At 42.8% G+C, this 25,684-nt stretch overlaps 1 protein-coding gene across 6 annotated transcripts in view; it reads right to left on the bottom strand.

Annotated features, from left to right (window-relative positions):
- Positions 1 to 25,684, bottom strand: part of MEGF11 (multiple EGF like domains 11) — a 200,296-nt gene that overhangs the window by 88,724 nt on the left and 85,888 nt on the right. For all 6 annotated transcript variants that reach the window (XM_035335633.1, XM_035335629.1, XM_035335630.1 and 3 more), the window contains exons 7-8: positions 4,399 to 4,645; positions 2,618 to 2,738 (exon numbers count right to left, since the gene is read on the bottom strand). In XM_035335633.1, coding sequence (XP_035191524.1) covers positions 2,618 to 2,738; positions 4,399 to 4,645 — 368 coding nt within the window. The remainder of the gene's footprint in view (positions 1 to 2,617; positions 2,739 to 4,398; positions 4,646 to 25,684) is intronic.

The raw sequence follows: 25,684 nt of genomic DNA on the forward strand, positions 1-25,684 counted from the left end.
GATTTAATGCTGCAAATGAGAGATGTATAGGACTAGAGCTGTAAATTGTTGATGAGGCCCTGAAGCAGCCACCCACTAACTCCCACACCCACAAAGACACAGAAGTGGAAAAAGCCCATCACTGCAGAATGCTGGAAGCCCCATTTTGTTGACTCTTTCAACAGAATGCGCTGTTAGTCACCATCCTCTTGGTAAAAAAACCCGTGAGACAATAAATTCCCACAGGACACAGTTTGTACAACATCTTTTGCTTCTGGAGAGTCTGCATTGCTTGGGAGGAAGCAGGAGGAAAGGAATATTGCAGGTAATAAAAGAACCAGGCTCTGAAGATGGCAGATCCAAGGAAGAACCTAAGAACCCTAAGACTTCCTCCTCTTCAACTTCATCCCTCCTCTTCCATATCCCAGAGACAACCAACCCCTGAGGGAACAGAGCTGCTGTTAATAAGTCTACCCTAGGAAGGGATAAAAGTCACAGCTCACCCAACAGCAATAAAATCCAAGTGGATTTGCACTTGTATAAATCCAGGGAGAATTCTCTACTTCCAACACGATGGTATATTCAACACGTACATGCAGTCTCAAGCCTCAAAATCAGCAAGTAAAATTCCTGGTGTCAAAGAAAGACTATCTTGGGTGTGAAATAAAATGAATGCTGTCTAGCAATCATCTCTCTCTCGCTCATTTACAGTCCACTTGTGTCTCACTTCAGAAACCATTCCATCCACCAAGAGTTAAAACTATAGCATGAAAAAATATTTTTTCTCTCCCTGTGTAGTGAATTACCAGCTTTTCATTAAAACCCTGGAGAGACCCTTTATACTTAAAATCTCAACATTTACAAGCTGAGTGCTTTTACTTATAATTTCAGTTTCTTCCCCCAGAATACTTGATTTCTCTCTTCAATTTTCAGTTAAGCTTGTTTCAAACATCAATTGTTAACTCTGGGGTTTCTCTGGGGACAGAGCAGCCAACAACACAGTTTTCAGGAAAGTCTCTCTGGGCCACTAAAAATGCAAAGGAAAGACTCCAAGCTGTAAGGAAGAGGGTAGAAGTGGGCCAGAATACAGCTGCTGTGCAGCCCCAGTACTGCGGCTCTTCTTTAGGGTCTACGCTGCATCCTAAAAGACCTCTAAAAATTTCCTGCTCTATTCTTAAATCTCTTCGGTGACTTTGTAACTTTGGAAAATAAAAAAGAGAACACCAGATGATAAAATACAAGGAAGGAAGAGTACAGCAGAATAGCTCGTATCCTCAGAAATGTGGGCATGCAGAAGATTAGGGGAGCTGATTTAAATCACTTTACTACTCAGTCCTTAGGTTAACTGCCAGAATAGACTGACAGGCCCCACAAAATATTGGAATGCTTCCTTTATGCATTAGAAAGTGTTCTCTAGGAAGGAATCTTTTCTTCATCTCCACTGAATGCCCGTTCAGGGTAAGGTGTCATTGTCTTACTTAGTTTCTGAGAAGTTTCAGCTACTTTGTCATTTGAAATGCAGTATTATCATCATCACCTTGGCCATGATTGCTGGTCAGAGAGAGATTCTCAGTACACGGCTTCTACCAAAAAGTTTGCACAGCAGTGTTCTCTCCTGTGTCGCTGCCTGATAGCCACCAGAATCTCATGGTTGACACATTTTACCTAAAAGCTGGGTGGTCAAACATTCTTGAGAACCTAAATGAGGGCAGCATTTGCTGCGCCAAGCCAAAGGAACATCAACATCTCGCTCAGTCCCCAGACGTTTTAATGGGTATAAGGGCCGTATCAGAAGTCAGAGTTATAAGATGACATCAGGGTCTTCCTTGTATTAAAATAGAAAACCACAGTACTTGCATGCATTAATATCCAGCAAGTTTGCCAAGAGACTAATTGTCAGATGTGGGAAAAACGCCAGGAAACTTAGCTCAGCTAAATGGTATGTAGGCCTGTGAGACTTGGCAAGCCCCGAGAGAGTTAATTATCACATTATTGATAAAGTTAAGGACTTTTAAAATGTTTGGCCTTGCTTTCTTGACACAGAGGATTAAAGGTTAGGGTAATTTGCTCTCTCTAGGGTGACCCCTGATGCAAGCAAATCTATTGCAATCAATGGGAATAATGCCTGAGTAAGGACGGGGCACTGAACTGGTCTCTGTCTCCCTGCATATCTTCCTTCTGCTTTAACGACTGCCTGAGCCATTGAATTCCCCTTGACTTCTCTCTCCCCTCGTTTCCTGAAAGGGAAACAGTGCAATGTTTCTGACAATGCTGAGCTGGGCTTTGAGCTTTCTATCTCGTGTGAGGGCAGTGTCTAATGGTGCAGGGAATATTCCAAACAACTGTAATTCAGAGGGAATTTTTTCCTCTTCTCCTCCCACACAGAAGTGCAGTGAGTAGTGGCTGTGTTTTTTCTGTTTGTTTAACTCTATGACAGTAGCCACCAGCCAGAGACTAGTGGCCTGAGTGCTGTGTGCACACAACAAAGGCAGTCCCAGTTTCAGAATTGTTAGAGGTCACGACAAGAAATAGAGGATACACACTGCGAGCACACAGGGAAGGTGTCTGCTGAGACAGTGAGGAGTTAACTTCCCATGCCAAGCTCCAAATGATGAATGAGCACGAATAACCTACGTACCATCCATCCAGGAGGACAGGAGCACTCTCCAGTGATGTGGTGGCAGACTCCCCCATTCTGGCAAGGGCAGCGCAATTCACACTGAGCTCCGTGACTGCCTGGGGGACAGCGCTCTTCGCAACTTCATGGAGAGAGAAGAAACAAAAACCGAAGAGATCATTTAGAAGAACTTACAGGAAATAGCAAATGAGGAAAATCCACAACACAGGCCATCAATGGAGTCCTTATGCAAATTATGAAACCTCAGTAAGCCTTGGCTGGCATTACCAATTAGCCAAGATTTCTGTTATTTCTGCTGGAGTTATTTATGTGCCATGGATCCAGCACTCTAAGGCTGATGCACGAGTGCAATCTTTATGTAGGCACCGAATGCCACCGATCTCAAAGGACAACTCACATCCCTGAAAATTGTCTAGGTAAGTGCTGCTAGATGAAGCCCCCAATGTAAATTATGTGACAGAGCAACAACAGAAGCTGCAAATATAATAAAAGAATGGAATGAAATTGTTTGAAATTTCTTCAGCCACTACAAAATGTTATCATTTGCAATGTATAACAGGCTGGCAAGATCTCATCATCATTTAAAGGCTATTTAAGCTCACTGGATCTCTCTGAGTGTTCGTGGGGGGACGACGTAAGTCATGTCCCTGCAAAACACAGCATCTCCTAGGCCTTTACACACTGGTGCTTTTCAGCTTCGCTTCTTTCTCTCATCCCAGGTTCTGAAATTACAGTAGTTTTTTTCCATAACTGATTGTCCTTTGATGAGGATGTTCATACAATGTATTGTTGCATGTACACACTGCTGAGAGCAGGCACAGTAATGTCAATAGGACCACTCCTGATAGTAAGCAGAAGCTTTATCAGTGAGTGCTTCCAGGACTGAGGTCATAAGGCTAGGAAGAAATCAGGTACTAAATAAAATATTCAAAAGGTACATCACTTATTTATGAGGGTTAATATTATCTTTATTTTTACCTTCTCCTTCATGCAGGCCAACAAACAATACTAGATTGTAGAAGTATTAAGTCACCTGTAATAGATCTCCGAGCAGATTCAGTGACTAAATTCTCTTTTCCCCTTAAATAATTTTGAAAAACATAATTACTTCTGAAACTACTGAAGGATCTCTAATGAGTACTGATGTTACACTGTGGGCAATTTTAAACAAGGAACTATTGCTTGCTGTCCTAAAATTAATATGCAGAATTTGTGAATCCTATTGGTAAACTTTCAGTGTGGTGTATGGGGATTTAGCTACATGATTCTCGTTAAAGTTAATAGGAGTCACACCACTAAATCCCTCCTCACTATGCTAAAAATTTACCCCCTAGATAGTAAGCTGATATAGTTAACAGTAATGCTTCCTCAGTTAGATTGAAAGTCAAATAAATTGGAGATGGTAAGTCCCATTTGATACTGAACTGGATTGCTAAGGAGTAAAATGTCCATTTGCTTATAAAAACTGAACTGTAATTTGGATTGTGCTCACATACTGAAACTAGGAACAGCTACAGTTGTTGTACAAGCTGCAAAATGTCATGGATTTTTAAGTTCCCTTTAGCAGTAAATTTTCTTTTGGTACGCAGACAGGTATAATTAGCAGCAAAAAAAAAGAGATTTCCTTTATTTTGTCTCTCGGAAATTCTGTTACCTGATTTCTACAAAGAAAAGTGCATAATATATAAATTGTTTAAGTTCTGCCAATTACTCATTGCCTTAAAAGCAGTCAAAGCAAGGCTGTTAAATGATGCAGAGTAAAAGACACTCATCCAACTTACAACACCCCCGTGTAGCCGGGAGCGCAGTGACATTCTCCCGTCTCGTGGTCGCAGGTAGCTCCGTTGTGACATTGGCACTGGAACTGGCAGCCCTTGCCATAGCTCCCGGGGTCGCAGAGCTCTTCGCAGCGCCAGCCCTGGTACCCGTCTGCGCAGACACAGGCGCCTGTGATGGGGTTGCAGAGGGCCTCGTTCTGGCACTGGCAGCGGTTGCTGCAGTGGGGTCCCCAGTGCTCGCTGTCGCAACCTGTAAAACACGTGGGCACTTACCGAGATGATCAGGTACCTGCGTTGCAAGCCTCTCATACCAGCCTCTTCTGCTTGGGTTGGCAAGCAGACAGAGACATTGCTAACAGCAGGAACTTTCTAAAGGGCCCTCAGACTTTTTAAAACTCCCCCTGAGCCAGCAGCGTACTTCAGCATGCAAGGAGACAAGAGCATCAGTTATACGCCTAAATATGAGGACTTGTTTAACACCCTTATTGGATCAGGACCTAAATCTTTTAATATCCTGTTTCTTAGTGCTCTTAGATAGCTGGAAGGAATGAATTTATAGTGGAATTAGACACAGCGGATCACATCCTGACTGCAGTGTAGTTAATGGCAGGTAGAATTGCCAAGCAAATCCTGTAGATTTAATAATGTTATCAAATATTGTTTCTTTGCACTGTTCCCTTAAGATAATAAATATGATAATCTAAAGAAGACTTTCTCCTGTGGTGTTTTTAAATTATTTTTTGTTATTTTTTATTATTTTTTTCCCTGGACTCAAAAGATGACAAGGCAGAAAAGAAGTCAGGATTTCTTGAGCCTGCTTAACCCAGGCTTAGGAATGAAGGTAGGAAGTGTGAAGGTCAGGTAGTTTCTGTGCCACCAGCAGTGTGTACGAGCATTATAGAAGGGCACCAAAGCCTGTGGCCATTGACATGGAGAGCAGACTCTCTACAAAATGCATTTATGCACAGTGAGAACCCTTCACATGACAATCCTGCCTGATCTCTCCTTGTTTATGGACCATATGCAGGATGAGAGAGGGAAGTCAGCAGTACAGAAGCAGCTTGAACATGATTTGCTATAGAAACAGTAATCAGCACCTGCAAAACTCCCGTTTAATATGTATGTATACAAACCAGACAGCTCAGAGAAAACATCCAGGGGTTCAGATTTCCTCAGTAAATGGTCAGCAGAAAACCAAGGCTTTCTTTAGGAGTCCTACCCTCCTCTTCCCAGCCTGGTAACGTAGCTGTGCCTGCTGCTCAGAATAGAGCTGCTGGCAAAATCTCTGCTGAAGACACAGTTACAGATCATGTTCCAAGTACAGCTGGTTGTGCTCAGAGGGCTGATTTCAATTACATCAGCAAAAACTCTTCTGCCAGTGTAAAATCCACTGGCATGCAGGAAATGAGGGTGCAATCCCAGCGACATAGCTGTCTTCACGAACTCTTTTATTTGCAAACATGTAAACCAACCCCCAGGTGACACTCGCTGCTTCTCAGGGCTGGATCTGTTTCCAGACTGTGCAAGGCAAATGTAAACACCACCTAAGTGAGAAGCTCCTGTCCTGCACATCTCATAGCCCTTGACTTCTACAGTATTTGGCTACAAACCCACAATGGACACCTTTATTTCTCAGATAATTTTGGCAAGCTTTACGTTGCTTGCCTTCTGGAGAAGATAGATACCTATTGGTCAGTCTGAGGATATTCAGCAGGAAAAGAGGCAGGAGGCTTTCCTGAATTACCACTGCTGACCACCAGTTTAGAAACTTGTGTTTCTTGAGGACCAGTGTCAAAGGCTGAAATAAACCTGTGAGAAGACAACTCCAGGGTCTCCAGGAGGATCTGCAGGGGCTGGCAGCAATGCATGGACAGACCCGGCTTCAGGTCCCGCAGAGTGTGCAACATGCTGCTGTGCACAATCCTGCTTGTGCCTCGCACAAGACAGTTTATTGCTCTGCCTCATTTCTCCCACTGCTGTAAGCAGGGATGATAGTTCCTCACTAACACCACTGGGAGCCCAGCAAACAAAATCTTACTCTCTATAAGTCTTAAATTATTACTGAGAATCTGTGGAAAGAGACGATCTATCTTTATTTCACAGAGACACTTGGTAAGACTCTGCAAGCCCTCTGGGGCAGGGAGCAAATCTGCTGGAGCTGCTGGGGTTTCCCAGCAATTTCCATTCCAGAAATACTGATTTGTTTTCTGCAGAAGTTGAAAAATAAGGGATGCAGTTCTGCACCTCCACAAAGGGCAAAAACCTGAAGCACACAGGCAGAGCCGGTAGCCTTTGGCATGGGGAAGTAGAATGCAAGAATCAAACTTGACCCTACCTGGCCCAGGGACTTGCTTCCTACCTTACCCCACCTGGTATTAGCTCCCTGACTGCCAGACTGTGGGGTGCTCGGCGCTGATGCAACTCCAGCTGCAATTAATTGCCTAACAGAAATGATAACACCGTTAGAAGATACGACTTACACCTTCAGCTTCCACATTGCAGATGAGTACTCCAACCAACTCCAGCCATCAGATTTGTCTGCTTGGTTTTTGTTTTTCACTTTGGAAGAAAGTGAAGGAGGAATCAAACCTTTTATAGGATGGGAAAACCATTTCCCAACATCAGCTCAAGCCACTTGGTTCACTTTTACAGTGTCTGCCCCAAACACAGCTCCATTTATGTAAGTCCTATCTTATTCAAGCACATACTTACTATTTATATTTTGTCACATTTGCTTTTCTCCCTGTACCAAATTTCACTCCATGATCTAGACAAAAGGAAGAACAAAATGCTCCAGGAAAGAGCAGAAATTCCTCTAATTGGTTGTAAAATCATAAAAAAAATATATAATTTGGATAATAAAAGAAGCCTGCAGTGACCAGAAAACCAGCTGACAGACAGATTTTCCAAAGGCTTCTAAGCACAAGGCACCAGCGAGCACACATTGCAACATTCAGTACGTTTAGCCCAAAGTAGCTAGCCAACATGTGTTAATTATCTGTGAAATAAAACAGCTTGGCATACCAGATAGCTACTAAGAATGTGAATTTCATGGGGATTTATTAGTGAGAGGACATAAAATGAGAATTAAAGTACCTCGGAGTGCTCATGGAAGACATGGAAAAAAACAGAACTAGAACCAAGATGGGGCTTGTACCATGTCTTGTTTGCAATGCCTGATTCAGCCCTCGCAGTTGTTGGACTCCTTTTTATGTCCTTAAAACCACAAGAAGGTTTTCACTATAGTTCTCTAAACAGTTCAAAACCAGAGCCATAGCATGTGTGTATAACTGAGGCCAACAGCCCATTTTCTCTCTATTGATGGGATCATGTGTACACAAAATGATGAGGTGGCACACTCTAGATTTAAGTCTTAGCTCGGATGCCAAAGATTTTCTGCCTTAGCTCGCACTTCAAGCCCTGTACAGGCCACAGCGAGCAGGGCCAGCTCATGCAGTAGCAATACATCCACTGCTGATTAATTGCAAGAGGAAATGAGTGAGATTCAGGGGCCTTTTGCTACGGTAAAATTTGTGATCATGGAATATCATGCTCACTTGATTTTACACTGCTGTATGCTAACATGAAAATAAGATCCTTGTTGCTCAAAGTTTATCAACTTTTTATTTACTTACTTATTTAAGTCCCATTTTGCAGTGACAGACTGGAGTTGCAAGTAAATTCTTCACCTATGTGATTTCACTGGGACATTATGCGATACTTATACCGTGACAACACAGAGATATGCACTGTGGTAACCTCTGTACCTTTACAAAGACAGAGAATTGATCAGCTAAATCCGAGTGCTTATTCATATGAGTAGTTCCACTGAGCTTAATAGGACCACTCATGTGTGAGACTACTCAGGTGCATAACTAGCCATGGGGGTGAGGTCTAGTAGGTCCAGCTAGAAAACTAAAAAACAGAAGAAACAAAAGGCTTCAGTAGCTGGGACATATTTTTTCTCTCTGTGTCGGTATGGTAAGCCCTAGCTGGTGTGTGATGGCAGTTCCAGTTTTTGAGATACTCAGCAAAGTAGCCTCAGTGCCACGGCGGCCTGCAGCACTTGAGGATCATCAGCACCACCTCTCCTGTGAGCACAGCGACCATTTTAAAACACAGTCCAAGCCCTAGCACAGTCTAATCCTACTCTTGTTGATAGCCTCTATGTGTTCCCATAATAGAGATAAATAATAATAGCAACAATATGTGAACAGAAAGCTGATTAAAGCTTACACAAGAGCTACACTGTAAATGCATATGCCATTAAAAATGTCAAAATGATACAGAGACTTTAACTATACCATCAATAAGAGAAGCAACCTGAGAGCGGTGATGTCAGGAAGGTACAAATGCTCCCTTTAGACTCCATGTGTGTTTGTCAATACCATGAGAGATGAGCCTGAAATAGCTAGCGCTCTCCTGGGAGATGCTGCATTAAAGGGAGCTGCCATATTTCAGGTCACGTGCTACCATTCCCTGGCAAACCTGCCAACTTACTCACTTTTTCTCCTTCGAAAATATGACTAGAGATTAATTGCCACCAATAAAAATGAATATAACTCTGTAAAGGATGATGCTGGGTGCCTAAGCATAATTACAGTTGTCTGCATATGGTAGCGCGTGACAGGTGAAAGATTCATCCCTGCGTGGAAAGGTTGCTCAACACAGCACAAAGTGTTTTCTTCCTCTCCGCATCTCTCCCCCCACCCCGGAGCCTCAGTGGTGTGTTGAAGGGAGGGCTAATTGCAGCAGGCTCTGCATATCCTACTCCATAGCCGTGTGTGACATCCTGCCACCAGTTCTGTCCTGTTACATGGACAACGAGGACACGTCGAAGGGCTGCTTCCCTCCCCAGTGGCTTTATTCCCCGCTAGGAACGATTACCAAATTGTTCTGTTCTGGGTCAAGAGAGTTACCCAGTATTTCGGGCAGCGGTGCCAGCTGGACATAGACGAAGCAAACACACAGGTTTGAAAAGTTAGCGGATGAATAAAACGCCTCCCAAGGAAGAGCTGCCATTTATCAAGGGACTTAACCCAACAAGAGAGTCAGAAGTGCTCTTCCAGTGCTTTCCTATCGCAGCACAGGTACACTACTAATACGAAACCAGCATCTTGTATCACAGCAGCACCAGCAGCTGTGACCTTGAGGTCTCTGCTTATTTTGTTCTCATTAGCACAAGCCTGCGTGTGTCTATGCTTGTGATCAGGATTGTGACCAGTCCTGTACTTGAGGTGTGCACAGGCAGTGGGACGTTCACCAACATCCTGCAGAAGACACGGCTGAAAAAGTCAAGCGGTTGCTTTCCCCACTCTGAGGACTCAGGACCACGTTTGCCTGTTGGCAATCTTCAGCGAATCCATACTTTAAAGGGACTTTCTGCAAATTTGCAATGAATTAAAGCGCAGATTGTAGCTCACAGTCAACAATCAATATTCTGGCATATTTCCAAACTGAGTGTGAAAGGTTTAAATACCAACCCTTAGAAAAGGCAAACTGTAAACAAAATAAACTTGCTAAATCTAGGAGGACGTAAGTTTAAGATGGATTATGTTAGAGTTTATTTGGAAATTAGGGATAGGTTTTCCTCTTCATATAGCTGTAATATTGCACAATAATTCTATGAGCACAAACTAAGGTGAGATGCGGCCCCACCTCTGTTTTTTCTCCCCCTAATTAAGTTTTGGAATCTGACTGGCTTTAAATGGTTGGCCTACCTAACGCAAACCGGGAAAAGAAGCAGCAAAAGCTAACACATAAGCCTGGATGTAGTGAATAAAAAATTAAAATAATCAATTAGCTTTTTATTCCCTGTACTTAGCGCAATAGGAAAATTATAGGCCCTGTATTGAGCTGGTATCTATTCAGTGTGCAGCCATGATTCATTCTGGCACAGTTCAACACCTTTGGAAACAGAAGCCAAAGCTGCAATAGGTTTGAAACAAGGTCTGTGAAGAGGGAACCCTCTCACTCCAACAGATCACGCTACGCTGCGTTTGGCTCTGAGCCGTGCTGTGTGTCCCCCACGGGCTGGCAGTGCGAGTAATGCACACACTGCTAAGGGAGTCTGCCATATACTGAGATCACTTCTGATCTGCTTGATTCCAAACATTGATTCTAAACCAGGAAACTGTTTATCTTTTAAAGTCTGTTTATCCTCAGAATTTCGAACACATGTTTATGAACCATGACTGTCCTCAAAATAACCCAGATTTCCAGAAAATCCATTCAGAAATGTTCTCACAAATGCCTGAAATTTGGCAGAGCACTGTCCCACCCACAGGGATCTGCCCACGTGCCTCAGTGCAAGTCTACCTGTACCTGATTAAGTTATAAAAAATGCAATTTGCAGACACTCGGTGCCACCTCTGGATAATTCATTAGCTACACTCCGCTAAGATTTCATTTATATTAAAAGCAATCTGTAATTAAAGGCTTCAGGGGCGTAGCTGGACTTCTCTTGCAATTGTTCCTGTAGCAGCCATGGGCTGCTGGCTCGTTAATCCCCATGCAGTGAGCGGTCCGCGGGACGATGACAGTCTTCTGCTCCTAGTCCATTACCCACATGTCAGAGGTTTGTTCTGGTCCATGCTGATGAGCCATGTGTATAGCTGCCTGATGACACTCTTGATGGAATTTTTCATATTCTCCATTTGCTTTTTAGGGAAAAACAAGCAGACCAGAGAACATGATATATAAATAAAGCATTTGACTTATGAAGTCGGTGTCACAAAAATCAGAAAATGTCAGATTACAGGTTGGAAGGGCAGCAGTAATTCAGTGTTTGTGCCTATGAATCACGATACTGCCTTTCATGATGTGAGCACAGGCTACTGTTTACAAGCCCTGGCATTTTCTGTTTTCTGAGCCCGTATCTTTGCAGCCTTAAGGTTCCTAGACATGGGTTTCTGTGCAGCGGTGTATGCTCTGAACTCACCAGCGGTTTTATCTCCGATGCCAGACTTTCAGTCACAGCATACACAACTACAACAAAGAAGAAGCCCGTCTCGGTGTTTACATCTCTAAGGCTGCCCAGAGAATGTATTTTGCATGTGTAAATATGCATTTGTAAAGCTATCTGCCCAAGTGGCGAGAACCAGAGGTTAACGTGGGGATGACAAAACTTGCAGTCACAGTCAGCCTCATTTTCCAAGTTTACAGATCAGTCTTCATCAATCAGACAGAAACGAAAAGATGGGAAGGGAACATCAGCTGATTTTCCCCCCAAATGGATAGATTATTACTTACAGGAGGAAATTAATCTACTTTTTTCTTTTTTTCTTTTTTTCTTTTCTCCTTAGGAACAGGAGGACAGTTTCTCATCCTCCAGGAAGGATTGTACTGATGCTCTCTGAAGTTCATTGTCTGAATCAGATAAGAAACATGTGGCTGATTTAGGTCATGATTTAATCTCAGATGATGACCGCATTAGTCAATGACTCCCCAACATGTGGTACCTAATTCAATCTCACTACTTTTGAGACCTTGCAGTTTGTTTAACATCCTCTGAGGAAACATTTTCTTTCCAAAGTAATCCTTCTTTAAAGAACACTCCCCCAGCGTTCTGTATAATGATCAGGACAGGTACCTAGTTGTACATTTCTTCCTGGACAAATGAAAACAAAATCGCTCCAAGTAAAGGAAGAGCTGCATTATCTGGATGTCTGCCTGGTCAAGTCCCATAGTGAAGTCAACGTATTTTGGAAGCAGCAAAATGGAAGAACATCATCTACTCCTGACAGATACCAAAGTGTTGTTTTCAGAATTTCCAACAGGAGCTATTTTGACAGAGGCTTCAAAAGAAGTGAAAATTAGAACACACACACAAAAAATAATTCGAAGAAGACTCCCTATTTCTTTTTGCAGAAATTACTGCTCAGTTTAATGAGCCTTTAACTCTACCGACAGTCTAGATGTTACAAGGAGTTTAAAATCATGAAACGCTTCATAAGGGAGCGACAACATTCTATACAACGCTGCTTGCTTTTCTTTTCAGTTTATTTTTTTAAAGAATACCATCTTTTAGAGAAGATGCTGCATTGCTTAAAATGTGTTTTTTCTTTTTCTTTTTTTTTTTAGTCATATTAATGGGAGGCAAAGTCTGTTCTTTAATTAGCATTTTACTGTGGTGAATTAAAAAATACATGGGTAGAGTATCAAGAGTCTAATAAAACTAAATGAAGATACTATCTTTCCTCTGTATGAAACCCAGCAGTCTTTGCTCTGGCAAAACTTCCATCAGTACTTCGTTACTCTTGTCTAGGCCAGGATTGTAATAATAGAGCCTGCAAGTAACTTATTTCCAGGGTCTGCCTTCCAACCAGCTAAAATATTCTCTCTCTCTTTCACCATCTACAGTGGACTTTGATGTTTTCATTGACCATACCATGAAATTTTCCTGTAATGCCTCTGCACAGCAGTACTATCAGCTTAGCCTGCACGAAGGGGCAGAGACACATTTGGATAAGCCTAAAACACCGCAGAACAGGTGTAGAGAAAGAGATGGAGCATCCTTCAACAGCCAAGTGCTGCAGAGGCGACGGGAGGGGCTGCAGCGGTATTGTTCTAAAGGGATTCAACGAAAACAGTGTAGAAATAGAGGGAGGCCTTTGCCATTGGAAATTAGGATCTGACTGTTACGGCTTGTATGAAATGGTTCAAAGGCTTATAAAACACTGTGTGCAAGTACCTACCTAAGGCTACTTGCCTTATATGTATGGTCTTCAGCTGAGGGGTTAGCAAAGCCGCGCAGTGGGAGCAGAACCAATACCTCTCCCCTCCACCATTTACTACTGCCAGCCGGCTGCCGCAGCTCAGAGCGGAGCCATTCCAGCGGCTGCAGTAGGACAGCCGTGCCGGATGCCCTCCGGTCGCATCCTCATCAAGCTCCCTGCAAGTGGGCAGGGGCACAGAGTCCCTCACCCGAGGAGTCTGCCACGCTAACAGCAGCCCAGTCTGACCCCTGGGTCACCTTCCCTCCTTCTGTGACAGCAGCGTGGTATTGACCACACGGGATCGAGCGGGATCAGCCCCACTTGGCAACACGTGCTCAGCTCTTTATTTTTCACAGCACATAAACTGAGCATCGGAAGGTCACCCCGCTGAAGTTTTGCCAGATATGCAATATACCTTTATTTGCAGTTAAAGTAGTGCATAAAGAAGAAAATCTTGCCACTAAAACAGCAAGCGTTAGAGGGTATGTTCCTTCTCATTCCTCTTCCTATGCAGGGATGGATGAGGCCCTTCACCTTTGACCACATAGGTCAACATGCAGATCGACGGGAGCAAAAAGCTTGGCTGATCAGTGGATAAAATGGTGCTGTACAAGACAAGTATATTGAAGAAATGCTACAGCTACCTAGCCAGCTTCAAATTATACCGTAAAGATTCACCTTCAAGGGGCTATATAAGCACATCCCTCATGCATAACATAACAGACAGCACTGAGTCATCAGTCATCTTCAGGGTGGTCAATAAGCAATTTATTTTATTGCATTGATACTGAAACCTAAAGTAAACACTGTGGATTGGGGTACTTGCTTTTGTGTCCAACAGTGTGGCTGCAAGGCAAAAAGAACCGCTTCTTCCCCTCTGCCACAGTCCCATCCTATCGGCTACTGCCTGGGCACTGCTTTCCAGACAAATAACATCAGCTTAAAGGGTGTTCTGCCCTGGTAACTGAATCCAGGAAAAATCTTATCTCTCTAGTGTGAATTCTGTTACCTAAGGACTTCAGGAGAGAATTAGAGCAGCAGAAGGCCTGGTGGCCTTTGAAATGTGGGTGTCTTTTATATCTAAAACAGTTCAAAGGCTTACAAAATGCTATGTGCAGGTATCCACATAAGCTACTTGCTGTTCTCTTTTCTTCTAGGCATACTTGGATCTTCACATGGCTCTTTAATGTTACCTAATGTCTTCAAGATATCTTAAATACACTGCTGTCTTTCTCTTACAATAAACCATTAATAGTAATGTCCTTTTCAGGCACATAAAAAGAAGCAGTTTTAGAAAAAAGTCTTGCCCTATGTAACCCAGTAAAAACTAGAATGTTCACTCATCAAAACCACATTGTGAGACTCAGCACAGTCCCTGCAAAAGCTTTTTTATATATTTATCAACAGAAAATAGCAAGCCTGAAACGACTGGAAAAATGTTTAAAGGACTGGAGACTGAAACACTGGACTGTTACAGCCTCTTCTTCACCGTACTCAGGCACCGAGCTGTGGGATGTTCTGCTCACAAAGAGGCTCTCAGAAAGGCAGACAAACACTGCACAGCTTAAATACCAGGTGTCACAGCATGGGTGGCTCTAAGCGGGCAGCGGATGGCAAAGGACACCCCCCCCAGCACCACCAGAGGTTCAGGCAGCAACGTCCCAGTGTCCCTAAAGCAGCACTTCAGACTGCAACGCTGCTGCAGCACTGCTGCACCACTTGCTCAGGATGCTAATGCTGAGAGCGAAGCAGGCACAGGGCTCGTAGCGTGATCCAGCAGTTTCTACTCACAGCAGAGCCAGAAGCAAAACGCACCAGCCCCGAGTGCAGAACAGAAAATAAAGACTTGCCTCTCCCTGCCTCACTACGGCTTCCCCTACTGCCCCTTGGCAGGGCTTTGGTTTCTTTCTGGAGAGCTGTGCAGGAAGACAGAGTCTTGTCTCATGCATTATTGAGATCAGATGTCTAAAGCTTGATATTTTATTTTGACTTTTGAACGTGTTCAAATGCTGTTCACAGAAGCATAAATTAATGCCAGTTTCTAAACCAGAACTTGTTCTAAACTGGGAAATGAAACTTTTTTGTTATGATGTTAAACACAGACAATTCTTAAACTGTTTTACATTTTGAAAAACAGGATGATCAAAACTGTTCATCCTCACAATTAGTTCTGGATTTGCTGAACTGAAATGTTTTGACAAAATCACAACCATATGGAAGCCAGTGCTTCAGGAACAGTTTCACCCATTGTGGATTGCTGCATTAAGCAATCAAATGTCAGGCAGACAGAAAACAGTAAATCATCACTCCACATGTTTTTTCCTCGTAGTTTACAAACAATGTGTTAGTGCCTCAAGCATTAGCAATGGGTCAGCTCCAAAGCAACCAGGGAAACCAGCGGATTCCTGTCTCTGCTGTGTCAGTACTCAGAGGTTCAGCCTCACTTTCAGCAGTCCGAGAAGCTGCCGAGGAGAAACAGCTTTCTCTCTGGATTAATTTAATTTCTCTCTTTTTTAGCGACAACTGTCACTGACAAGTAAAAAGCAAAACAGACATACGTGACTTCCTGGCTGGATGGCAGCAGGGAAGCGAATGGGATTTTGCTGGAGGAGAAGACAGCATCTGTGCATTGAGGGTTTTAATTGCCAGATTTCCTATAATGTTCATCTCTCTCCGTTTTCCTAGCGGCAGCAGAGCTACATTTTAAAAAGCCACAGGGAAGAAGAAAGATTTCCAGATGAATTTCCAGATGAGGCCATCAGCACAATTACCCACTGACCATGCGGTACGGTGTCCATCACAAGCATCTTGGACGCCATCCAGCGCCCCAAAGTCAAGGAATTTCTTTCTACCGACTGTCACGGTCTCTGACAGGGGCTGGCCACAGCGGGTTAAGTCAGCGCCACCTGCAAAATGACATCGGGGCCCTAACTTTTCTGTTTCCTTTGCTAAGCAAGGTTCTCAGCTCACTGATGAATAACTGAGCAGAACAAACAGCGCACGCACGCACCAAATATGAAATAATCGATGAGAACGACACGACCCCAAAGCAGACCGTTTTCCTTGCTGATAAACAGGAACCACCCAGGGAAATGCGGAACGCTGCCTGATGCTCGCGTGGATGGCGATTGTGTCGTGGATGGTGCTTTAGGAATGCTGCTGACACACACACAAATCTGATGACACAGGAAATTAGCATCCGTTCTTCTCCCCCTTCGGAAGAATTTACTAAATATAGCTCACCCTTTTAATATTTAAGGATATCTGCAGAATGTTGTTGTGTTTGAAAGGGTTCTTTCCTGACTGGATTTTCATCATCAGGCTTAGTAATCAAGTTGTTTTATTCAGAATGGATAATTATTAGTTGAATAATTAATTATTCTGAGTGTGTTACTAAATAAATTCAAAGTATGCTGGTGTCATAAAAAAAGGAGAATTTACAACAATTTGGTTTCTAAATCATGCAATAAGATCAAAACGTGCAGTATTTTTGCACATTTAATAAAATTGCCTCTATCGTCAAAGTCCCATACAAACACTGACTAATCCTCATGGCACATTTATGAGCTAGAAAATATATTTTATCACCTTTTTATACAACGGTCTTTTATAGAGTCAGTCAAATTACTTTAAACTACAAAGCTACCCAGCAAGCAAGAGGTAGCACGGAGATAGAAGAGCTCCAATTTCTAAGGTCTACATTTATGTTATAAATACTTCACAACATATTTCTTCACTACATTTATAATTCCATGCTGAATTAAACATATGAAAAATATGCTTTTATGTATGCGGAAATTAATTTCTAAAGTATTTTTCTGTCTCTCATCAATAATGGTGTTTAACAAAGTGAAAACTCGGTGCAGATATCACTGGTATGCAAACCGAAGCGGCGCGAGGCTCGGTGCAGGACTCGGACCTCCTGGAGAAGGTACCTGGCCAAGAGCACCCACAGCCTCCTGACCAGCATCGTTTCAGCCAGTCCTAGTGCAGTGAGTGGCAGCAAGTGACATTCAGGAGACATCTACGCGGCACTCAGCACCGTGACTGCGGCACGCAGGAGCCTCTCCAGCTGAGGCCGGCCGGGAGGGCAGCGAGGTGCAGCAGTGCTGCACGTAACGGGCTGTACCTGCGCTGCTGCTGCCCCGGGACAGCCCCCGTAGCCTTGGCTTTGCTGCGTTGCCGACCGAAACGGCTCGGCACAAACTCAGCCCGTCTGCTTCAATCACCCCTCTGATTGTGAAGTGGATACAACCTTAACAAATGCTTATTCAGCATAATTAGGCTCTAATTAAAGGTGGCTAAAACTGTAATTACTCCTTCATTTGCTCGAACCGCCTTCCCCAAGCTTCAATGTGGCGACAAGGCAGAGGCTGGCGGCACGGAGCAGAGGGGCACGCTCCTGTCTGAGGCACCGCACCGGCGCTCACCAGAACACCAGAGAATAGGAACTGAAGGCAGTCTCAAAGTCTTTCACTTGTGCAGCTGATACATAGCGATTCAATGAAAAGGCTCCAGTTTACACGATTCTCACTCCTAGCGTTACTGTCCCCAGCCCTACCATGCTCTTTAAGGGCATGCAGGATCCTCGGGCTGCACTTTGTTTCTCTGCGTTTTCTTCCATCACCATTACCACATACCTTGTTTTTTATAGGCCCGTGTTGATTCCTCACTCGCTTGGGCTCTAGCAAAACAAAACCCAAGATAAGCAACACGATATTTGCTGCGAGATTTGCCACAGGCTGCACTGGGACCCGGTATGTTTTGTTTCCCTGCTGATTGCCGGGGTCACAGAATGGGATTTTTTTTTTTTGCAAGGCGAGAGATTCAATAGGCAGTAAAACTACACATATAGATACTGTTGGAGCTTCTGCAAACATTTGCTAATTAAAATTGTTAAATGTAAAATTAATTAAGTTCATATCGTACCAGAAGGACTTGTCCTTACAGAGACCTTGTAGCAAGGAAAGTTTAAATGCTTTATTGTTCTGTAACTCACATATATGCAGATTCCTCTATTTGGCACATCCTTAATTTCTGTCAAACTAAAAGAATTCTAACATTTTCTGTCAGGGAGCTGGTGTAAATCTTGAAAAAAGCTTAAAAAAACTCCACTGTTGACTCATTTCTCTCATTCCTAGCAGATCAGAAATAAGGAAGACTTGAAAGCAACATCATGAGCCCAAGAATTATCCCTGCCTCTTGAAAGGCAGACGGAAAATTAAACTGGGGGATCTGTGTTAAGGTGGTGGAAATTATTGGGTTTGTGCACTTAAAAGATTAAGAAGGTGACTTCCCACTGAGACTTGAGAACACAGGTGCACATAATTTTAAAAATATGCATTTTTAACCTTTCAAATTTGCTAGCAAAGCAAGGAAGTTCTTGAGGAACTGCAGTAAACATGGCAATTCAATCAGCTTCTTCCAGACTACATTTCACAACTTCCCAATTCTTTAACGCAAGAGGTCAGTCAGTTGTGGAAAGACTTCGGCAGTGAGCAACACAGTAGCTAAATGGAGTTGAAAACAACACAGAAACACTTTGCTAGGAACTGCATAACCAAATCTCTTAATTCACTTTCGTGATGGCTCTGGCCAAGAGTGTTTATGGTTGTCGCTGAAACCAGTGTCCGGTCCTCTGCTCTTCCTCCTGGGGTTTGCAAGAGGAGCTGCATAAAAGAGCTGAAGCCAAATTTTTAATAGAAGTTTGAAAAAGGACTTCATTTTAAAATGCCTTGTATCAGTTCCTGTGCATACTCTAAATGAACATAATAACAGGAGAAAACACCGCTTTTTAGAAGTTTCTAAAATGTGTCAGATGAATGCAGATTTCAAAGGTTCTTTTTGCCTGCTCCGGTGAGGTGACTTCAGCTTAACTGGTAGACCTGCAGACTTCAAACAATTACAAACTCATAATGCAAACAGTCTGAATTTCATTGAAAATCCAAACACCACTTGACTGCCAAGCAACAATGAGCACATTTTATGAATAAGCTAACTAATTCCCTTTTCCAAGCCTCTGAAAAAAATAGTAATTGTAGCTCATCATAGCTACACCTAGAAAGATAACCTTGCAATTGATTTCTGTCTGCCCTGCAATTACCGGCGAGGCGCTGCGCTGCCTGTTTACACGGCACTTAGGGAAACGGGCCCCAGTTGTGGAGCAGGACGGCCATGCTGACAGCCCTCCTGTGCACACTGCAAATGCTACAACAAAGACGTATAAAGCAGAGAGGCTAATTAAAATCCTGATCCATGGCCCACTGAAATGAAAGCAAGACGCCACTTGCTTTCCAAACGCAGCCTCATAACCCATTTTGTCTTCAGACGTGTTCTGGCAAGAGAACATCTAGCTGCCACCCGCAGAACACTGCCAGGCTGAATATTATTGAGAAAGATTTGAAACTGTCGATCCGAGTCCTTGTTTTGTCAAGTCTCAATTACTGTACCATTTTCCTCGTGGGAGCCCTTTATTCTGTCCCACCCCGGCACAGCTCGCCCCGAGCGTGGCTGCCAGCGCTCCCGCGCGGAGGCTCTGCCCGCCTGGTCCACCCACCTCAGTCTGCACTACTTACACCAGCTCTGTCCAAAGCTTTATCGATGCCAAGGTTTTACAGCTTCGTTTTAAGGCGCTCAACAGTTGTGCTCAAATATATCTGAAAGATCCTCCCTGGTCTCCATATGTTCTCAACTGTCAGCGAGGTCAAAACTGGCAGCTTGCTCAGCCTGCCAGAGATGTAACCGTAAGTCTTCGGTATTAGGGCTTGTAACAACTCCGCTTTCCCGATTCTTGTGCAAACCACTCAATCTGTCTTGGTATTTAAACTAAAGACACTTTTATTTGCTGTTGCTTTTGACTGTTCTTGGAAATATACTTCAGTGAAATACTGCTATTGTACAACACCTTAGAAACAGCTCCAGGTCTGGGAACGCTATACAAATTCAGTCATATTAATCTTCGTGCACCAGCACATTCAGCAACAATACTTTGCTAAGTAGCAATAACGTAAATATTATTGCTGCTAAAAACTATTTTATTGTTAGGCAGGTTAATTTTAACTTCACAGCCTGGGAATGCTTGGTACTGTTTTCCCAACAGGATTTCACCACCCCATTAAAGAAGAAAATACTTCTTTCCTGTTTTACTAAGGAGCTCAGCCAAATCTACCTGATGGCAATCATACTCAAATAGCTGAGGGCTTTCTTCCCCCCTCAATATTTTAAGTTAAACACGGAGGAGCAGTTAAGATTTTTACTTGGTTTTGATCTTGTATTTTGTGAAGATTGGGGGAGTTTCACTCAGATGAATTTTTCAGGTTATCAAATGCTTACTGCACGCTGAAACAGGGAAAGGTATTCCTGAGAAAAATAAGGAGATTAAAATTGTAATAATAAAGGTGCCGCGGCATACCCAAATAAGAGCCCATTATGGTTCACAGTGGGCTAATGAAAAGCCTTTGTGTAACACATGAAAAGTACATCGCGACGTTAGGAACTACCGGAGAGCAGAGCCTTTCTCAGGGAATACTGGCACGCTCCATTCCCACCTCTTACTGGTGGGCACAAAGTTTTGAGAAAAGCTCAGGGACATTCATCTTGTATAGTGGGTCCTAAAAGTCTGACATTCTTAAGTCAGCATCAATAAAAAGCAAAAATAAACGCCCATAAACAGAGCAAGCCACGGTTCACTTTTGTATGCACAGACTGGCTGAGGACTGTTTAGAGGAGAGCTGCCTTAGCTTACTGGACTTTGCATCCTGCATTTCTCTACGTGTCAGATTTTCCTTACACAAGATTTTACCTTGCAAGCAACCAAGTCCTTTCTGCAATCAGTTCTTCATATGAGGTTGCTACGTTCAGGAAGCCGGTTTCCCAGGGATGGTCAGGAGCTGCACATCTCACCACACAGCCCCGCTCTAACCAGCACCCTTCCCCTACCAGGCATCCTTCTTGCTCTCAGATCTTTCACAGGTACAGAAGCTCCGAGAGACTAATTGGCTGTTAGTTGAGCAAACCACGGGAGTGTGTGGACCCAAAGTATTCCTGCACTTTGATTCTCCTCCACTGAACATGTGCAAGCAGAACAGGAGGAAGAAAGCATAGGGTGGGGAGAAAAGAAAAACACAGAACGGGAGGAAAGAAGGAGAAAATGCACGGCAGGAAAGAGCACAGAGGGAAATAGGTTACAGGACAGAAAAAACGCATAAAATCCAGAAATAACAGGGAGAAAAACAAACAGCTGAAAGGAAGGCAGGCGTACACTCCTGCCGTCCTTGCACAGAGCGTTACCAAGGACTGCCTGCATTAGTGCCCCACACAATATGCCCACGGAAATAATGAAGGTCACCCGCATATTAGAGGAGGTAGCAATGGGTAGCGCATTACAACTACCACAAAAATGATCAATTTGTTTATCCTTGTTAACTGAAAGCAGAAAACAATGTGATAAGGGGACGGGCTACCTCTTGCTCCCCAGGGCCTTCGTGTGCCACCCTGCTCCGCTCCCCGGGGATGGGTGCAGGATCCTTGCCTTTTACCCTTTGATGGGCAGGGAACGATGGCTGCCTGCAATCAAACAAATAACCTCTTCTTGCACGCACAACAGCTAATGTCTGGTTTCCTGGGAGCTGTATTAGCAGGGTTTATCAGTCAATTTTTAAAACTCAGGACAGCATTAAAAAACTGACAAATGCCACTCGGTCACGTCCGTGTTGTCACAGTTATTGAGGCCTCTGGAGAGAGTGTCAAAGAAATAAAGCAAATTTCTTTTTTGCTTAATTTGTGTCAATTGATTTCCTATTTTTAATTAATAATTCTAATTATGATGCAGCAAATTTACCCAACAGACACAACTACTTTAATCAGCATGTATTGATTGTAACAGTAGAATTATCCCAATGCTCCTGACACCATTGATTTTCTGTTGAGCAAGAATAAGAAAACACAGGCTGGACTGACTCTGTTGTCAGCTAACTGTGCTGATGATCCCTAAGCTATGAATTGGCGCTCCTGACCTTACAAATAAAAACACAGGCATTATCTACTGCTTCAGCACTTCAGAGAAGAAATCTGGTGATTAAGTTATGATACAAATAAGGGGGGTTTAGCCACAGCGATAGCAGCAGGAAAATAAAGCTAGCAGAGACTGATTTAAAGAGAAAAGCAAATGGGAAGACAGCTGTTAGGCAAGACTTTGTAAAGCTTAGCTCTCTAACTCGTTTCCTTTAAGTTCCTAATTTGTCCTCATTTTGGACAGCTCCAAAATATCTTCTTACGTTCTAGCTCATGCTTAAATATCTGTGGTGGGCGTTTCAGTGTGTTTTTGAACTATTCTAGCATTTTTTCCTATTTTTTGCAAATATCTCATCGAGGAAGGTACTCATAGGGGCAGCAGGGCGGACTGGCCATTGACACCTTCTTGCATGTAGATAATATAGATAATATATATATATAGGTGCATATAATATAATAGGGAGGAAGACCACCAGAGGCTGGGACCAGTTTTTGCTTAGAGGTGTGAAAGGGAAAGCGGGATTTTTAACCTGCTTGGCTCATTGCAGAGCTAACCACTGTCTAGCAGAAGATAACTTATCAAGTTTCCTCTTACTTGTTTTATTTTTCCATGATAGTTGACAATGCAAGCAGATTTAGCAAAAAAAGCTACTGTGCTAGAGGTGCAATTACTAGCAATATAAAAAATGCAATTATTCCTCCAGCTGTAAATTCATCTTAAACATTTTCTGTTTCTGCTTAGTCAAACTGTAATGTGCCAGTAACAAACATGTGACTACACTAGCTAGCTTTTTGGTAAAATATTTGGAACGGTAAATTTGATAGATAATTACAGGAACAGTTATTCGTTCCCTGCCAAACCTGCAGTAAGGCCTGCCTGCCTGCAGAGTTATGTCTTTTAAAGCACAAGATAAGCAATACACATCATACACGTTGAATAATGAGAAAGAATTCCTATGGCCAGCATTTCAGAAGTGGAAACAGACTGTGGTTTGATACAAACCATATCTATTTATGTAAAATGGGATTTTAATTGGAGCTACTTATCCCCGTGATATAAACGAGGCAATGAAAAATGATTGATGCACTCTGGTAATTATTGTTATACCACCTTGCATGCTACAACAAAAAAATCTTTCATGTACATAATGACTGTTTAAATTTTAATACGATACAGAACTGCTCTTCAGCAGGCAAAATATTAATGCTACATTTTGGGCAATATTTATATTTAAATACAAATAATATTTAACTGAAAACCCAGAATGTATGTGGAATGTTGGGTGGATTTATTTAAATGGTAAATCAATCTATTTTGGAAATGTACAAAAGAAAGTAAAAAAATGCATTAACGAGCTATTTGCCGCAGCAGGAAAGCACAAGCGTGATACAGCACAAACTCATTGTCTCCCCAAGTAGAAAGAGTGGTAGAAAGTATGACGGCATAGATGCAGACGGTCTCGCAGTAGTCACTGTTGCTGCCTCTTCATTTCTATCTAACAGCAAAGGTTAAGAGTGCAAAAACAGTTTCTGTTCATTATCATACAGAATGAATAGCAATATAAATTCTTAATAATTGTTATACCTATGGGGGAAGTGAAGCAATTCTGCTCATTTAAATGAAATGAAAGCTGGGCACTAAGTCATCCTTCACTTCTTCTCCAGCTACAGAACAATGCCCCACCAGAATGTAAAAATGCCCCGGCTCTCTCCATCACAGCTATATCAGGCTTTCCGGAAAACCGAACAGCCAATAATGCTCAAAGAGACTATTACAGAGTACAAGACTCGAACAGCGCAGAGACAGCAAATGCAAGAGTCCTATTATAGATAAGTCTTCTAAAGATAGAAAAAAAATGCAGAAAAGAGTCTGTCTATACGATCAACCAATGCATCATTTGTCAGAAAAGAAACGTCTAGGCTATCTTGAAAAAAATGCCAAGAAGTTGCTTGTAACAGAGGAGTGCATTGAATAAAAGACCAAACCAATCAAGACCTTCTGTGGTTATAATCTCATTTGTGCATTGACAGTATTTCAGTCAATACACTGTCATACACTAGCTAAGAGCTGTACTGTAAAAATGTTTGGAACATCATATCAGATTTCATAGCTGATGCCCTACAAGGTCAGAGAGTGGAATCATTATTCTTAATAGGGTGATTGATCAAGCCATAAATAAATCCAGGAAAATCAAATTTTACTTGGGTCTCTCCTATAAAGAAAAATAATAAAAAAAAATCAATTTGTATGTATCATCATTTCTAGCAATCAGATTCCATTGCATGGGAAAATCAGTGGCCTATTCTGCATATAAAACATGATCTTGCTTTTATCCAAATCAATTGCAAGTTCTTACTCTCTCTAGGGGAAGCAGGGGAAAATGAAGGGGAACAGTCAGGTTTTGCAGGGGTTAGTTCAAAATTCTCTGCAGTTCTGGATGCAGATTAGCACATCCTGAATATTATCAGTGAATTGAGCACGATTAGGACCCGAGGGAACTGCATGGACCTGTGACAGGGAGGGTCAGGCTGGACACTGGGAAAAGGTTCTGCACTGAGAGGGCAGTCGGGCACTGGCACAGGCTGCCCAGGGCAGTGATCACAGCACTGAGTGTGCTGGAGTCCCAAAAGCATTTGGACAGCACTCTCAGACACATGGTTTGGGTGGTCCTGTGTGGAGCCAGGAGCTGGACTCCATGCTCCTTGCGGGTCCTTTCCAACTCGGGATATTTTATGGTTCTATCAAATGCAGAACCAGAAAAGAAACGGCTTATTCTCTCCCATTTTACCAGCTTAAGTTCAACCTCGAGTTTTTCAACATAGATGTTTAACATTCTCTATTACTGTCTGTGCTTTACTCAAATGAGAGCAGGAGGTATCTTCATGGAAGTCGGGTCAGCCTAGCACACAGCACAGGTCAGGCTCTGTGTACGTCAGGGATGTCAGTCCCACAGATCTGTTTTGTATATCGAGCCTCTTGGTGAACCTGAATCAAATATAAGAAACTGAATGAAACCCTCCGATCATGTCATTTGCTTTCAGTTTGTATTGTGAAACAACTGCACTGTGGAGTAAAGGAGAGAGCAGTGCTGTTGAGCGGGGAACAGTAGTAGTTGGTCTTAAGCCACAACAGGAGCTCACTGCACTGCACACTTGTACATCGCATTGCAGGCTTCAGGATATAATTGAACTGTTAGGCTTTTGAGTCCTGTTCCACTGTGAATGCAATATTAATGAGCCACATTGAGCTTCCCCAAACAATAACAGGGGTAGGAATAATAAAAAAACAAGCGCGACTGTCCTTATTCTGCACAAACCTTCTTAACCCAGCTTCATTTAGCCGCCTGAAAAGAGGAAAAATACCAAAAGGAGAAGACATTAACAAATAGTGCAACATGGATCAAGGGCATTTTCCTTAAATCCCTGATTTGATCAGTTCAAGATATGTGTCTCATATACCAGTAATCACCTGGATACAGGGTTTAGCGACTAACTCTCATTATAGAGATGTTGAGTAGTGATTTTTTAAAAGTGAGAGTTAAGCTGAGAAGAGCTTCTTG

The sequence above is a fragment of the Oxyura jamaicensis genome, chromosome 10 (assembly GCF_011077185.1).
Source record: "Oxyura jamaicensis isolate SHBP4307 breed ruddy duck chromosome 10, BPBGC_Ojam_1.0, whole genome shotgun sequence".
NCBI classification, from domain to species: Eukaryota; Metazoa; Chordata; class Aves; order Anseriformes; family Anatidae; genus Oxyura; species Oxyura jamaicensis.